This window comes from Phascolarctos cinereus, unplaced genomic scaffold, assembly GCF_003287225.1.
Source record: "Phascolarctos cinereus isolate Bilbo 61053 unplaced genomic scaffold, phaCin_HiC Scaffold_7;HRSCAF=346, whole genome shotgun sequence".
Taxonomy (NCBI): domain Eukaryota; kingdom Metazoa; phylum Chordata; class Mammalia; order Diprotodontia; family Phascolarctidae; genus Phascolarctos; species Phascolarctos cinereus.
The window spans coordinates 87,023,894-87,042,158 of record NW_027556180.1 but is presented as its reverse complement, the minus strand read 5'-3'; the positions used below and the strand labels follow the sequence as shown (position 1 = coordinate 87,042,158).

Below are 18,265 nucleotides of genomic sequence, written 5' to 3'. Positions count from 1 at the left end.
ATCAAGACACTTAATGAAACCAAAGAAGAGTACTTTTGGCAAGCTTATTATAGCTACCTAAAATGAATGAGAGCATTCTATACAAGTTAACATTATAGTACAAACTCCATTTTTATTAACCAAAATATACAAACATACATAGATTCACCCAAATTTCTGCCCTGAGCTATCTTTTCTCTCTACACTCTCTTTGTAACTTCATCAGTTCTCATAGGTTTAATTATCAATGCAGATGATTCCTAGATCTATATCATTACTTAACTGCTTACTAGAAATTTTAAACTGGATATCCCAAAGACATCTCAAACACGATGTGACCAATAATGAACTCATTATCTCTTCCTTTCTCAAACGTACACCTCCTAACTTAGCTGTTTCTGTAAAATGCACCTTCAAAGGCTGGGAACAGACAGCTTTCAAAAGAAGAAATCTAAATTACAAACAACCGTATGGAAAAATTACTCCAAATCACTATTAATTAGAGAAAAGCAAATTAAAGCAATCTCACAGCCATAAGATTGGAAAAGTCGACAAAAATAGAATGAGAAATGATGGACATAGATGTCAAGACATAGAATGAGGTGTACATTTCTGTTAATGGCCAATGTAGAATTTTTTTATAGCTTGATTACACATTTGTTTTCAAGGTTTTGTTTTCCTTTTTTCTTTTTTTTTCTTTTCTAGGCAATTGGGGTTAAGTAACTTGCCCAGGGTCACACAGCTATAAGTGTTAAGTGTTTGGTCTGAGGCTGCATTTGAACTCAGGTCCTCCTGACTTCAGGGCCAGTGCTCTATCCACTGCGCTACCTAGCTGCCCCTGGTTTTCCTTTTTTCAACCTGGGCAGAAGGGAGATGGAAAATGGAAGAAAAGAGAGACAGATAGGAATTCCACTCACCGACCCCCAAAGAAAAGAGGACAAAAGGTATCTCGGGTAAGTAAGAACAGCTTTGAAAACTCTATAATAAATGTTATATGCTATAACAGAAAAGCAAGCTTTACACAAGAGAGAGGTGCAATTTCATGTGAAATCCTCTCTTGTTCTCCAATGGATATGAAAGGTTCATTTTATTTGAATTTCTAAAAAAGAAAATGAAAAAAAGGAGAATGATGTTGATAACTTTTGAAAGGTAGAGAATCAGAGTGAAGGCATCTATTGCAAATGCTGGAAGTGGAGACAGGGTTTAGTTCACAAATTGCTGATAATCACACATATGCAGGACAGAGTAGTGTTCTGGACCAGGCCTAAAACAGTGATTCAAGGTTAGAATACAACAAAACAGTCTTTGTCTTAAGGGCTGGAACTCTGGGGATGGGGAGGGACACTGGAGGAAATGTAGGTGATATAAAAACAAAGGATATTATCCTTCCAGTCACCAAAGTTCACAACCATATCATCTTCAACCACTCATTCTCCCTCAACCACAAACCCAATCAATTTTGTCTCATCAATTCTATGCCCACATTTTTTTTACACCTGGCCCTGAATCTCTCTCTTCACATAGCCACTGCTTTTCCCCCAGACTGCTATGTTAAGACTCCCATTTGGTCTCTCTGTCCAAAGTCTCTCCTCCCCTCTCAATTAATCATTCACTCAGTACTTATTAAGTACATACTGTGCCCTAGGGACACAAATAAAAAGAATGAAAACAATTTCTACTTGTAATGAACTTATATCCTAATGGAGGAGAAAAGCACATATAAAAATACATATAGCATTAAAATAAATTATATATACATATATACGCATGTATGTACACACAACATACACACATATAAAATATATACAGACACAATAAACTTTAGTGGTTCCACATTGCCTCAAGGAGTAAATACAAAGTCTTCTATTGGACACTTAAAGTCCTTTACAACCTATCCCCAAATTACATTGCAAGCCTTATTAAACATTTTCCTCATCTGTGGTTTAACCAAACTGGCCTTCTTACTGTTCCTCGTACATAACAATTCATCTTCTATTTTCTACATCTTTACACAGGTTATCACTTATGGTTTGAATGCATGCCTCCTCTCACCTCTACCTCTTAAAAGCCCTAGTTTCCTTCAAAGTTCAAGTCAGGCAGCACCTTCTACGTGAAACTTTACCTGACCCCTCTCCCTGCCCCAACTATTAATGTTTCTACTCCAAAAATTATCTTGTATTTATTTTGTTTATATGTATGTGTGTATATGCTGTCTTCTCTAACAGAGTGTGAGCTCCCTGAGGGCAAAGGGCCTAGCATACATAGGAGATGCAACACACTCATTTTAGCTCACAGCAAGAAATACAAATACCTTTAAATTTCTTGAAAAGGTAAGAGGCCTGAGCATACGGCCCGCTCAAGGACCAGAGAATAAATTCAAATAATATGCCTAAAGAATAAAGAGTGGTGAGAAGAGAAGCTTCCATTTTTAAAACAAAGCAATTGTTATGTGGCACATAAAAATGATATCTATTTCCACGACAATAAATGAAAATGCCCATTCAATTCCACCTGAAGTTACAGAGATTCTATGTTACCATCTTTAAATTTGTTGATTATCCAGTCCAGCTGATCCACCACACTTCGGAAAGTTCCCATATGATCAAGGATTTCTTCTGTTATAGAATTCAGAATCTGTAATAGAAAGCAGAATATTGCTATTTGTATTAGATCCTACTAAGTAACAAGAATAGGTAATAAAATAACAGGCTTAGATTTCCCCTTCCCAGAAATGTTAGCAACACTTACAACTTCATACTTGAAAATTGTGTTGGGCTTTAAGGCTACCTTACTATAAAACTTTCTGAATAAAATACTGCTAAAAAAGAGACAGGACAAAATGATGATGATGATGATGATGATGATGATGATGATGCTTTAAGTTTTCAATGTGTTTGATATACATTATCTCATCTGACCCTCACAACAACCCTGTGAGGTAGGTGACATTATTATCTCCATTTTGCAGATGAGTAAACTGAGGCTGAGAGAGGTTAAATGACTTGCCCAGGCTCACACAGTTATTAAGTATCTAAAGCCAGATTCAAACTCAAATACCGACTCTTAAGTCCAGCACTCTACCCACTTCACTACCTTGCTGTATAATGAAGAAATGAAGACAACCTAAGAAATCAGGAAGAAATGAACACTAGGGAACACTAGAGACAGGAATACTGAGATAGTAACTAGAACTTTTGCTACAGAGAAAAAAGGAAGAAAATATATTCTTCTAGCACTAGAAAAACTTGCAAACACAGAAATTAGCATTTATTTTTACTCTATGACATCCAGCAAACATTACAATATGAGGGCAAAGATATGAGGCCTTGGACTCACAGCAGGACCGACATCAGCTTTTGTCACAGACCCCTCAAGTATTTCTAGTGCTTTCTTGCAGCTTCTCTACCTCTCAGGGTTGTATACATGGCTTGCAATTGTTAGGAAAGAAGGAATAACAGGAATCAAAAAGTCAAATGAAAACAGGTGCAAGTATACGCTCCTTAACCTCAAAAAGACTAAGCAAGAGATGCTGTGTCAGAGGAATGTTGCTAGAAGTCTAAAAAAAAGAAAGTAGATGAGTCAGAAAAGTCGGGCCTCAAGAGTACTTTTGTGTATGGCTGAATGGGGCTATGGGTCTGATAATAAATGAACTAGGAAAGTGTTACCTAGGTGCAGAGTCATATTGGCCCTCAATCTCTCTCTGTAAGAAGAAGAGAGAGTAAAGTGATGGAGGCTTATGAAGCAGCAATAGCAGCAGTGAAGTATCAAAGAAGTCTGGAGCCAAATCGGCAGCTGAAGCAACATAAACTATCAGCAATAAGTAGCACAAGCCAGGTTGCTGGACCAAGCCAAGAGCTAAAGGAACTAAAAGGGATAGGGAACTAGAAGGGACAAGCAATTAGGCACACGGAGCCACAATGCAGAGCAGCAATTGGGACTCTGCCCTTCATCTTGTACTGTGAATCATGTGAACTACACAGGTCCAAGGTAGAAAGGTCAACTCCCTGGTGAACCAGAGCTCTTTCTTCCCACTGGAGGGAGGGGCCCTCAACCCTAAGGTAAGATTACACGTCTGGAGCATCTAACTCTCCAAGAAGCTGAAATTTCTTTGTCTATATATAGCCTTGAGTACAGTCCTTTCCACATTCCTCATGGTGGGGAATTAATTTGTTCCATGTTTTAGCTGCTTACAAGTGAACTGAAGACATGTAAATGAGAACTATAAACAAGCTGCTTCCAGATAACCCCAGGGAAAACCTGGCAAGCCTGGAAGATGTGAGAGTATTAATCACTGAGAAGGCTCCAAATATAGATCTTTAGGTCAGGTCTTCAGGTATAAATTCAGGGCTGGCTGCATTCCTACAATACTGGGCCACAGATCATTAACAGATAAGAAAAACATTTTTAAAAATACTGATGTCTTTGCATTCCTGGTTTTTAATAAAGGTAAAAAATATTTATCCTTCAGAATATAATTCTTAGGGGAAAGGACCAAAACTTAGCACTCTGGAATAAACAAGTGATTAGAGTACTGAACCAAGAATACAAACAGTCAGTACCAATTGGCTACTGGGTGTGGGGAATAAGGAAGAGACACAAGGGAGCATAGGCTGATTACTGAAGAGACAGGGAGTTTCTGGGAGCACAAACTACTCTGTTGCAGAAGCCAGACTATGTATATCCCAGGAATCAAAGTTGAGAGGGGTCTGGTGTGGGACCTACCTACAACTCATGAGGTTAGGACTGGTTCAGGGACAACATAATTCAAACAGCAATAAAGATCTACCTAGACAATGCCTCAAGCAGACTGAGGGTAAGAAATAAAACAACGAATGAAGAAATCCTCCTCTCCCCAGTCCCAAGGACGGATTACTGACAGCAGGACAAAATTTAAATGAAGAAAGTCTTTCTGGGATTTAGAGTGAGGGTGGGCAGTGATCTTACCAACGCTATTGTTGTTAGATATTGGGCGAGGTATTCCAAGAATGACTGGAACTGGAACCTATACTTCCATACCTATAAGCTAGTGCTTAGACAGAGATTTTTGAGGGACTGAGATACAGCTGCCTGACCTGACAAATTTATTATAAAGGAACTAGACATAAATTAATATTAAGGTCAAGGCCAGTTGAGAGATTAGGAAAGGAGAAAATAAGAAAAGTATATCCTGGTTGCTTAGAACCAGGATGAAATTAATCCCGCTAAAATTTGTAAGTCTTTGTTGCCCTTTTATATTGTCTTCAATGTCATGTTTCTCCTCTAATTCTTTATACTAAATTCTCTTTTTAAAACATCTAAGAAGTTTCTGTACTGTTTTTAGGGATCAGATAAAAGTGAAATTCTGTGGCATTCTCACCACAGAAGCCCTAGTATAAGGAAACCCAAGAAATCTAGGGAAAGTGGTGGCAACAAAAACCCATCAGATGGCACTTGCAGGGTTGTAGGCTGGCAAGTGGGAAAATGAAGCAACATTATGAGCTGGCAATGCTGGATCCCCAATTTCCAGGCCTAGGAACGTGATACCACACAGATGCAAAATTAGTAACAGAAATGTATTTGAGGAACAGTCTGTAAGCACTGTTTTGAGAAGACAAATTCACAGAATACACAGATAACTATAACATTTCAGAAACATTATGAAGTTCAAAGAAATCTGTCTAAATGAGTTATATTAAAATATGAAAATAAATCCACATCAGTGATAAAGAATTAAACAAATTATTTTTCTTAACGCTTTCAATATATTTGATACACTTACTGATTTTACAGTAATACCAGGAAAAAACCCATTGATGACAACATGAACTGAATCTTGCAGCATGGAGGCACGAAATTTCTCTAGTAATTCTTTCTTAGAGCCCAGTCCATAAAGCACAATGTTGAACCCTAGGCTATAGGAAAAAACATTTGTGAAATTACAGGTAAGCACCTCCTAGTTCCAATTTCTCAATCAACTAATTTCTCTTGAGGTCTGGTAATTCAATAAACTACCACATTCAATTTCAGTTTAGAATTACAACCAAAACAGATTTCCATGATCACAATGGTAAGATATGTCAATGGACCTTACAGTGGAACACTGCTTTTGTCAGTTGTGATGCTTCAAAGACAATATTTCTGCTTTGATGTTATGAGCCCAGGCATCCTTTTTCCAACCTCCCCACAACAGCCACCCCCATCCTTTTTCACTAAGGATAACCCTTCTGGGGCATAGACCTTTCAAGGATATAAGATTTTTAGACATGTAAACATCAGAAAAGCAGACAGAGAAGCTGAATCACTGAACCAAACAGATATAAGAAGAGTTGGGTTGTTTGTTTTTTAAGTCAATCTAGATTATATAAATGCATCTATGCTAATGCTATAGGTCTGAATAAATGGGAAAATAATCAACAGTGATTCAAACTAAAATTTTACAGAAAGGATAGGAAGAGGAAGTCTGGGCACTTAATTTAACAAATACCTTTAAAACAACTACTTCATGAAAACTACTGTGCTAGGAGTTGCATAAAGAGACAGCTACGCTACAATCCCTGCTCTTAAGGAATTACAATATAGGAAGGGAAACAAGACAAACAAAAACATAACGCAAAATAGAATATAAATATATAGAAGAGGTACAAAGGATTATGCCTCACCTCTGACAAGAGAGAGTCAAAAAAGATCAGCAAAGAAATAAAGCTACCTTTCTTTAAAAAATGGAAAGTAACCAAATTGAGAACAATCTTCAGAATTCTTTTTAAGGTTTACAAAGCATTTTCTTTATGTATCCACAAAATAATAAAGATTTGTTCAATTTAATCGAACATATATTTTTAAAGCAAGGTGTGACCACAGAAGACTGAAAGGTAGCCATAAAAAGACTCTCAGAGCAAAAAAGATATCCTTTGACTAGACGAGAGCAAATCAGTTAGAAAATCAATGAGAACCCTTAATAAGGGGTGTGTGTATCTGTGTGTGCGAGTGTGTGTGAGTGTGTGTGTGTGTGTGTGTGGTGTGTGTGTGTGTGTGTGCAGAAAGGAAGTGGAGCCTCAAACATAATAGAGTAGCTAGACAAGCACCTGAAAACCTCAAGTCTACGCAGGTTCCTATTGCTGTATACTCTACGATGCCAACCAGGGCTTCCAATTTTTTAAGCTACTATGATGGTAAAAACCAAATACAAATGAATAAAAAAGATGAAGCATCTGTGTATATAAGTAAGTACTTGGATGAAATTGGTCATCATCAAAATTAGTTTCAATCTTTACCAAGGATATCAAGGAAATTTCTACTCTCAAGCTGTCTTTTAGAAGTAGGCTAGAATGGGAATTGTTTAAAAGTAATCAACATTAAATATATTTTAAGATGAAAGATGTAATGAAAGAAAGGATGTAATGAAAATCTATAAAATCATGAATACCACACATAAGTGAACATGAACTTTTTTCAATTTATCTTAAAATACTAGGATAAGGAGAAAACCATTAAAATTTGATCACATTAAGTTTAGAGCAAAATAAAAGTAACACAATAAGTAAATGAAGAAATTAAGCTAATCCAGTAAGTGGTAGTGAAAAGTATTATAAAACAGATTCATAAGGAGACTGAACAAATTTATGAATGAGAGTCACAAATGGCCACCAAGAAAAGGAGAGTTAAAGCTAATATCAAGAAAACAACTCCACAGGCAGAATTCAATTCCTATCGCTTAGTAGACCAATGCTTATCTTTATTTACTCATTTTTGTATGTATGTTTCTTTCTGTGTACATCATATAGCTGAGTGAACATCCTTAATCCAACGAAGGAAAAGAGGGCTTTATGGAAACCAAGACACAGCATATTTAGTGGTGGGAGTGGGGGGAGACATAGTGTGGTCTTGTGGAAAAGGTGCTGGGCCTGGAGTCAAGGTTAGGGTTTGGACCAGGAGGACTAGGCTCTAACACCAGCTACTTCTGGGACCTTGAGCAAGTTAATACCAACTACTTCTGGGACCTCTGTGGGTCTCAGGTTCCTCATCTATAAAATGCAAGGGTTGGGGGAGTAGGTAGAATAGGGCTGACCATATATATGGCCTCTTTGAGCTCTCAATCTATGATCTTATGATCCCATGGCATATAGTCCAAATTCAATCCAACAAACACCTACTGAGTGCCTACTCTGACCAAGGCACTGTACCAAGCATTAAAATACAAAGACAAAAAAAAAATCCAGCCCCCACAACCTGACATCCTACTGAAGAGATGTAATATGTACAATCAGAAATGCTGTCTTCTAGAAAAGGACAGTCGCAATATGAAGGAAAGCCCCTTAAGACTACTGAAAACTCATGTGAAAACAAAAAATATTTAGACCCATAACTCATTCCCACCCAGTCATTTATGCCAGGCACCTTGCAACCTGCCTTGCTGCAGACCCCATTCTCCTTGCCTGAAACAGCACTTTTTGTAGAGACTAACAGCTTTCCTCCATGAGGAAGTAAGTTCACTCAGCTTTGGAATTTCCTACCTGGGTCCAAACTATCCTGATCGGTAAATGAATAAATGAAAACTCACCTAACCCACAACAGACCATGCTTCACATCCCATTCATCCATCCACCCTGGGTATCTTGCCATGTGCCCCGAGGACACATCCATAGGCTTCCTTCTCCACTCCCAAACACAATTTTCGGCCTTTTGCTCTGAAAAGGGTAATCATCATTGAATTTGGAAAGTTTTATGTGGCAATGAACTGCCTTATGACTCCACTCACCATCCCTGTGAATCCTCAGACTGCAGTTCCTTTCCCTAGATCTAATCACCTATATGTGTTGTCTCCCAGACTAGAATATTAGAATTAGAAAGCTCTTTAAGGGCAAAGACTGTCTCACTTTTGTATTTTTACCCCTGGCATGCAGTGGGTGCTTTATAAATTTTTTTAGTTATACATTCATAACTATCATTTGAAACTGAATTTGAAATTGAATTGAATTGCAACAAATGAAATTGTTACAGAGGTTTCTGGAACCAAGAGGAAGGGGGAAAGGGGCCCATTTTTTCCTGCTTGGGGCCAATAACACCACTTCCTCTAATGGTCCAATTTCAATTGTTGGACTATCGAGTTTGCCCTTCTCCATGCCCAACTGAATTTGCCCCACATGCAAGAATTCCACGTTATACCTCTAATTTTAAAAGCTTATGAAGTCATGGGTAAGAGACTAAAGGACTTAGGAGCACAGGAAGTATTTTCTTCTCCTCTTAAGTTGAAAACATTAGAAAATAAAATATTGAACATAGACCAGCTGATTAAAGAAAATGTCAAAGACTGGGATTTAGTTTTCTGGACAATAGAAATATATAATAAAATAAAGGGCTTTTGGCTGAGTACATATAAGGAAGATAAGGAACTATGAGTTTGTGTGCAGACTGGCTAATTCAATCAGGTAGGTTTTAAACTATAAAGGAAGGACAAATCCGAAAAAAGCCCTCAATCAGCTTCTAAAAACCAGATTATCAGATATAGAGTACAACAGGCTATGACTAGAGTGTGAAAAGCGGCTAAATTTATCTACTAAGCTGAATATAAATTGCAAAGACTAACAAGTATAATATAAAAACAGCACTAGATGTGCTCAGTGATCACAAGAGACAAAGTAAGTAAAAGCAGACAGAAATTATATTCATTGGTTCATATATGTATACATAATTGTTTGGACTATAGATAATAAGCAAAGAAAAAGGTAAGTAAATATAACCAAATAGGTATCAGTGACATTTTGTAGGGTGTGACTCATGACTATAATTAGTGAATATACCCTGTTCAGAACAAAAAGAATAGACTGGATAGAATAGGAGACGAGGAAGCAGTGTATAATAAAAATTACTCATCTGTATGGAAGCCCACACACCTAAAAGTGGATATATGGTGGAGAATACTGGGTGAGGGACAAAGGGAAGATAAACCATGGTGATACAGTAATGATATACTGTAGCTAGCAGATCAGCTGAAGCAATTAAATGACAAGCTCCAAATGCAGAATATGAAGCAACCCAAGAGGTAGGATAAGTATGTTGTGCTAGGGACCCTTCACCCTGTCTCTCTCTATTAAAAGCAAATCAGCTGACAAATCCTTGATTTACTTTGTTGATGATTTTATCTGTCAAACCATGCACACCACCACAGAGTCCTGACAAATAAGGAGAATACTGAGCACAGTATAATTTGAACCTTAGGCTTCCAACTTCTTATTCTCGCTTTTTTCTGTCGTTTGATAACTTAAGAACTCAAATTTGGTACATTCCTACTTTCTGGGGTTTTTCCATTTTCTAAACCCAAAGGCATTAAAGCCCTCACTAGCGAAGAGTGATAACGCTGTCCCATTAGCTGTCTCCACTCACGCAGGGCCCAGCATAGCAAGAAAAGCTCCTCTTAAGAGGGCTTCTGCTCAATCCATCCTTCTAGGAAGCTGATGAATGTCTGAACTACTAACAGTCTGGTCTTTTCTTTTCCAGTACTGAGAATACTTGGCCTTGCCAATGCCCACAAAGCTAGTCCAAGGGCTAAGATCAAAGCTGAAACTGATTCTGACAATAAAGAAATCAGTGAAGAGTCTTATGAGACTAGTGTGGTTAGACAAAATCTCAGATTTAAAAGATATGAAAAGCAATAGATACAAAGGCAAATAAGTTGTGGATGACTCTAAAACAATGGCATGTCTGAAAAGAAGAGCATTAAGAGCACTAAATTATATCTACTTCTGAGTGCCATGTAAGGAGGGGGCACTATGGGGTAACAGTCCTGACCAATTAATGGAAAAGTGTGTTCAAACACATGCTGACACAGTAATATGACCAATATTCTAATTTGTAATTATAATAACAACATATGTGTTTGGAGGAATCATCTCTCAGGAAATTGGGTAAGGGAACAAGAAGAGGAGGAAAAACGAAGGAAAGCATGCTAAGAATGGTTTGTGATAGCAAAATGATTGGATTCCTAATAGAGAACTAGAGGTGCCCATACTTTATTAGACCTAATATTTGTCTAACACTTTAGTCAAGCCAAAAGTAAGGAGTTGGGGTAGGCCCACTTAAAGCAGCATGAAACTTATACTGGGGTGAGGGATAACCATGGAAGCCCACACTCAAGAGGGTCTGTATAAGTCATGTGGTCTGCAGCAACAGGTTAAAAGAAAAAAAAAAGGACATCCTAGGACTAAACCAGTCAAAAGATGTCCCAGTAGAACCCATTTTTGGGAGATGACAGAATAGAACCAAACAAGGCAAGAAGGTAAGCAGCTTTCAAAAGTGCCAAAGTGGGGTGAGGTGGTAAAGGCAAAAATTCCCAGGGAAGTAGACAAGAAAGAAAATATTCACTATTTTCTAGGTGAAGGATAGACTTCCACAGGCCCTAAACAGTGGTTGAGAGAAACTGATCCTGAAATGACAGACTTTGATAGGCCATACTAAGAGCTGGAGAGGTAGGTTTCAGAAGCTTCAGAGGATGGTCAACTCCACAGTCGCAACACCAGAACGGAATCAATACCAAGGCCCAAACCAAGAAAAATTTTAGAGGGGGTGGGAAGAAGGTAGGAAAGCTATCTCATAGCTAGTGAAGACCCAAGATTTAACCATAATAACATCTGCACCCTACGTCACTAAATACATTCCCATGTGACATTGGGCAATTTTATCACTTTACCAGATCACAGATCTATATCTGTGTCAAGGATATGAGAATTTACCTAATTGAACACTTTCACTGTGCAGATGAGGAAGCTGAAGCCCAGGGAAATAAAGGATTTGCCCACAGTAAAAAGTGGCAGAAGTGGAATTTGAATTGGGGTCCTCTGACTCAAGTCAATGCTTTCTCCACTGCACTCTCTGCCCCTCAGGTGCTTCAGCATTAATAATGCTTCCACTTACTAAACAGGGACAAGAACTGTTTTGTATACATTTTGTGGTTATTTACAACACACAAAATAAAATAATGCATAAAACTGCTCTAAAGTAAAAAACACTATACAAGCACAATCATACTTACTGTAACTGTAACATCCACTTGTGAAATAGCCGTTCGTGCTGTTCATTTAATTGTTTCAACTCAGCAGAAAAGGAAGGAGAAAACTTGCTCAACAGGTTGTGCAAAGTTTGCTAAAAGGTAAGAAAAGAAAATTGACCCTGACTTCACCTATACCAAGTGAAACAGAGATAAGACACTTTCAACTTAAACATTCTCAGGTGACCTGGTTTCATAACAGCACTGTTTTGCAATTAGCATGTTAATAAGAAGGAAAATCTTGCTTCTGAATTGCTTGCAGATCCCTTAAAATAATTTCTTTTCTTAAATATTTTAAACATTTCACAGTTGTCTATATACTAATTTATCACAAAGAGACAATATTGTGGGGCAGCTAGGTGGCACAGTGGATAGAGTTGGATTCAGGAGGACCTGAGTTCAAATCCAGCCTCAGACACATAACATTTACTAGCTGTGTGACCCTGGGCAAATCACTTAGCCCCACTACCCAGCCAAAAAAAGGAGAGGGAGAGAGAGAGAGAGAGAGAGAGAGAGAGAGAGAGAGAGAGAGAGAGAGAGAGAGAGAGAGAGAGAGAGAATATTGCAAGGAGTATCTGTCCCAGTTATAGTAAAAGCTCGTTAACATAAATAAGTGATAAAAATGCTTGCCCTGGGGCCACAAACCGTAACTTGGAGAAAGACCATTAAAAACCTAGACAATTTGGTAAAAATATATAAAAACTTAAGTCAACAGTCTAATAAGTAATTCAAAGAAATCTTTTAGTCCTATCATTTCTAAACAAACTTCACTTATTTTAGGGGAGCGGGGGAAGAAATTATTGAAAGGGAAGGTCTAAGGTAAGAAATCCTCCCCTACCTTGAAGAAACTCAACTGTTCTGAGGGTGTGGTACATTGGAGAGAGCACTGACTAAAAGGGGAGACCAAACTGTGCCTGACAGACATGACCTGTGTGACCTTGGGAAAGTCACTCATCCTCCTTGGGCCTCAATTTCCCCACATGTAAAATGAGGGAGTTGGACTAAACAGTGTCTAAGGTCCCTTCCAGCTCTAATTCTACGATCAAAAGCAGATGAAGCTAGCCATTCCACAGCCAAATCTTGTCCATGAGAATCTTGGCAAAAAATTATGAAACCTCCAACCACCATTATCCTGTCCCAATCGCTCTGCTAACCTCCAATCTCAAATCTCCAAGTGCCTTTTGGATATCTTGAACTGGATGTCCAGTAGACATTCTAAACCAGCAGTCGGGAACCTGTGGCCTCAAGGCCACATGTGGCCTTCTAGGTCCTTGGGTGCGGCCTTTTAACTGAGTCCAAGTTTTACAGAACAAATTCTTTTATTAAGGAGATTTGTTCTGTGAAGTTTGGATTCAGTCAAAGGGTTGCACATGACGACCTAGAGGGCCACAGGTGGCCTTGAGGCAGCAGGTTCCCCACCCCTGGCACTAAACTCATTATATTCAGAATGTAACTCATTATCTTCCCCCTCCCACCTTCCCTATCCTCCCAGTTGCTCAAGCCCACAACCCAGGAGTCTTCCTGGATACCTCACTCTCTCTCTCTCCCCTCCACATCTAAGCTATTGCCAAGGCCTGTCAATTTTATCTTTGCAACATCCTTCCAATACTCCCCCTTCTCTCCTCTGACATTGCCAATGTCCTGGTACAGGCCCTTATTACCTCATACTTGGATTATTGCAATATTCTGCTGGTGGGTCTGCCTGGCTCAGGTTTCTTCTCACTTCAAACCAGTCAGCCACCAAAGTGATCTAAAGCAGGGCTTCTTAAAATTTTTCCACTCACAACCCCTTCAGCTCTTCTTAAACTGTAAGGTACCATGACCCACAGTTTAAGAAGCACTGAACAGTCCAAACATGTCACCTCTACTTGATAAATTCCAGTGGTTCCTTCTTGCCTCCCGGATCAAATACAAAATGCCCTGTCTGGCATTCAAAGCCCATCATAACCTATCCCCTTCTACCTTTCCAGTCTTCTTATACCTTACTCTCTAACACATTCTCTTAGATCCATTAACACTAGCCTTCCAGCTATTCCACAAACCAGACATCTCTCAGTTCTGCACATTTTCTTGGCTGTCCCCCATACCTGGAATGCTTTCCTTCCTCAACTCTACCTACTGGCTTCCCTTGCTTCCTTACGACCCAACAAAAATCCCCATCTTTTACAGGAAGTCTTCCCCAAGCCCTCTTAATTCTCGTGCCTTCCCTCTGTTAACTGTTTCCTATTTATTCTGTATATACCTTGCTTTTCATATATTTGTTGTGTGTCTTTCCCTTTACACAATAAGCTCCTTGAGGGAAGGGCCTATCTTTTGTCTCTTTTTATATTCCTACGTTTATGAAGTGCCTAGCATATAGTAAGTGCTTGATAATTAGTGATTGATTGACTGAGGCATGCCACTACCATCTCTTCAAGTATACTCTGATACCTCTAAAAGGTCTTCTTTACTAGTTAAGATTTTTTTTTTGCACCCAAGATTATCACTAGGCTGCATTTGTGAGGCCACGTCCAACAAAAATACCTTCTTGTATACTAGATACCACATAACTGAAGGCTAACAAGATCAATCCTGGGTAAAACTGCTAAAATAAAATGTTTTCTTTTTAGCCTCAGTTTTTCTGCTTCTCTGCCTTATTTTCTGAGCTGAGAAGGATCTTAGATAACATTTAGTCCAACCCACTCACGTTTGGGTGATTAGGAAACTAAAGCTCCAAAAGATTAAGTGACATTTCCTCTGTGTTCTTGACACCATGGCACCCCAAGAAGACTACCTACCACACAGCCTTTCTGTTGAAAAAAGTTTCCCACAACAGGAAAGCCTCTGACAAAGGTTACATTCAGTTCATTTACTGATTACATTTTAGTATGACTGAATTCCATTCAATAAGTGTCTCCAAGTCTACAAGGCATTTGCATTACAAATCTCTCATTTCTAACCAAGGAATAAAAAACTTTGAATGGAATAAACCCATCTAAAGAAATTTCAGACATTTTAAAACAAATGGGGAAAAAATTTTGGAATGATGAGAGGCCCTCCTTTGTTCCCAAAATCATATTATGTGAACTCCTAAGTAAAACCTTGAAGTTTTACCTGATTTAGATCATTTGTGGCAGGTAGTTTGATAGAAGGTTATCATTCAAAAAGGAGGGCACAGACGAGGTCTTTTTTATCTCTGTCTCCCCAGCAAGGAGATAAATGTTTATTAAGTCACTTATTTTCAGTCTCTCTCATTCCCATATCCAAGACAGTCAGGGAGAGCTGAATGCAAAACTCAAAAGCACCAACAAAACCCACCTTTTAAGAGAGGTGGGACAGTGGAGGAAGAGTGTAAATACCAAGGGAACTTCAGTAACTATGTATGTGATAGGAAGACATAGGGACAGAGGCCTAGGGCTCCTCAGATAGAGTATAAAAACTAGGAAAAGACTTTTAAACATTATGAAAATCAATGGGTGTGGCTGAATAACAGGGACTAAAATGTACAAGATATAAAGGAAAACACAGACACCAATGCTGAGTACAGATGCTGCAGGCAGGAAGAAACTCTTAAAATTTGTTCTATTTAAAAACAGTAAAACTAATTACAGTCATTTTTGCAAACTTCTTACTACTTATGCCTAATTACCATGCACCACAATAAAGAATATAAGTATAAATGAATGTGTATCATGGTAAATTATCTAGGTTTAATTTGATTATATGTAATTCTGTTTATATGCGTTCACCCTCCATGGCTTGCTGTTCCCATATAAAGATCCATTTTGAAAATGTTAACTTGAATGGCCCTGGCAACATACCTGATCCAGTTTAGTCCTCTTTAGTTTCTGCAATGTTCTATCTGAGGTTAAAACTTTTGAACTGCTGTGGGCTTCAAAATACTCTTCTACTAAGTCAGTCTGAAAAAACAATGAAAGGTCAGTTTACAGTGGGTTCAGGCTAATCTACATCATTCAAAATGTTAACAGGAAATTGAAAACATGCGAAATTATTTTTCTTAACCAAGAAAGAATTTTTTTGGTATCTTTCTTTTTTTAAATAATTAATTTTTAGTTTTCAACATTCACTTCCACAAGATTTTGAATTTTAAATTTTCTCCCCTTCCTTCTTCCCCCTCCCTAAGATAGCATATAATCTGATATAGGCTCTACATATACATTCATATTAAACATATTTTCACATTAGTCATGATATAAAGAAGTATTAGAACTAACAAGAGGAACCATGAGAAAGAAGAGACAAAACATAATAACAAAAGAAAAGGAGAGCAAATCTGCATTCCATCTGCATTCAGACTCCATAGTTCTTTCTCTGGATGTGGACAGCTTTTTCCTTTGTGAGTCTCTTAGAGTTGTCTTAGATCCTTGCACTGCTGAGAAGAGTGAACTCTATCAAAATCAGTCATCGCACAGTGTGGCTGTTACTGTGTGCAATGTTCTCCTGGTTCTGCTCACTTCACTCAGCATCAGACCATACAACATACAAGTCTTTCCAGGTTTTTCTGCAGTCTGCCTGCTCATCATTTCTTATAGCACAATAGTATTCCAGTACATTCATATACCACAACTTGTTCAGCCACTCCCCAATTGATGGGCATCTTCTCAATTTCCAATTCTTTGCAACCACAGAAAGAGCTGCAATAAATATTTTTGTACATGTGGGTCCTTTTCCCATTTTTATGATCTCTTTGGGATACAGCCCTAGAAGTGCTATTATTGATGGGTCAAATGGTATGCACTTTTTTTAGCCCTTTGAGCATAGTTCCAAATTGCTCTCCAGAATGGTTGCATCAGTTCACAACTCTAGCAACAATGCATTAGTGTTCCAATTTTTCCATATCTTCTCCAATATTTATCATTTTCCTGTTTTGTCACATTGGCCAATCTGATAAGCATAATGTGGTACCTCAGATTTGTTTTGATTTGCATTTCTCTAATCAATAGTGTATTTAGAGCATTTTTTCATATGACTATAGATGGCTTTCATTTCTTCTTCTGAAAACTGCCTGTTCATATCCTTTGACCATTTATCAATTAGAGAATGACTTGTATTCTTAGAAATTCGACTCAGTTCTCTATATATTTTAGAAATGAGGCCTTTATCAGAGACACTGACTGTAGAAATTGTTTCCCAGCTTTCTGCTTCCCTTCTAATCTTGGTTACATTGACTTCGTTTGTGCAAAACCTTTTCAATTTAATGTAATCAAAATTATCCATTTTGTATTTCATAATACCAAAAAAATTTTGTAAAGGCTATAAATTAAGGCAGATATCCATGTTCTCTACTAAACCACAACTTCACACCTAAATTTTAGAATACAAAAGACTAATCATTATATGTCTATTAGTAGTAGATGATTTCCAACACATTTACAATCTCCATTTCAGGTTAAGGATCATTTTCACTACTGTTACTTACAGAGTTTAATGGAATATTATTGTGTTATCAAAAAAAATGACAAGAAGAAGAATTCAGAGAAATATGAGGTTTATATGAAGTGATTCAGAGTGAAGAGAGCAGAATCAAAAGAATACACACACACACACATACACAATGACTATAACAAATGAAATCAAACTTCCATGGATCATTATATGCTCAAAACCAGTTCTTTCTCCAACAATGCAGATGGCAACCAGTCCATCCTGTATAACTCTCATTCATGTATAAAAAAGCTCCATCCTCCCAATGTGTTGAGGTCTTTTCATTATGCTGTCTTGATACTGCACAGATGCCAATGGGAGCACCAACTTATCTATCCTTCACTCTCATTATGTGAGTGGCCCATCTTTTTTAACGGTCATATATTTCTGTGATGACAACCCCTACTGCCTTCTCATTATTCTCTGGATAATTCTTCAGAGATGTATTTCATGATCTGTGGACATAAAATATCACTGGAAAAATAATGGTTTTTTAAAAAGATAAGCCACAAAGAGATCAAAGAGGTTGAAGGCTTCTAACAACAAAAGCATTTGTAGTGGCATTTTTATGGTAGCAAGGAACTGGAAATTGAGGAGGTGATTATCAATTGGGGAATAGCTGAACAAATTACAGCAAATGAATAATGGATTATTTCATCATTAAAATGAAAAAGGGAAAGTTTCAGAGAAATCTAGAAAGACTGTAAGAAATGATGCAAAGTAAAGTGAGAACCAAAACAATTTATACAACATCATAAAGAAAAACAACTCTGAAGGATTTAGTAACCGTGATCATGACTTCAAAGGTACAGAATAAGACATACTTGCGGACATGGCCAACGT

General features: G+C 37.9%; 1 protein-coding gene across 2 annotated transcripts in view; it reads right to left on the bottom strand.

Moving 5' to 3' along the window:
- The window catches only part of ORC2 (origin recognition complex subunit 2), a 60,717-nt gene that overhangs the window by 14,574 nt on the left and 27,878 nt on the right, over nucleotides 1–18,265 (bottom strand). For both annotated transcript variants that reach the window (XR_002321435.2, XM_020970979.2), the window contains exons 9-12: nucleotides 15,799–15,897; nucleotides 11,984–12,093; nucleotides 5,738–5,870; nucleotides 2,517–2,613 (exon numbers count right to left, since the gene is read on the bottom strand). Coding sequence is in view for 1 of the 2 variants with exons in the window: in XM_020970979.2 (XP_020826638.1) it covers nucleotides 2,517–2,613; nucleotides 5,738–5,870; nucleotides 11,984–12,093; nucleotides 15,799–15,897 (439 nt within the window). In the remaining variant the exon portion in view is untranslated. The remainder of the gene's footprint in view (nucleotides 1–2,516; nucleotides 2,614–5,737; nucleotides 5,871–11,983; nucleotides 12,094–15,798; nucleotides 15,898–18,265) is intronic.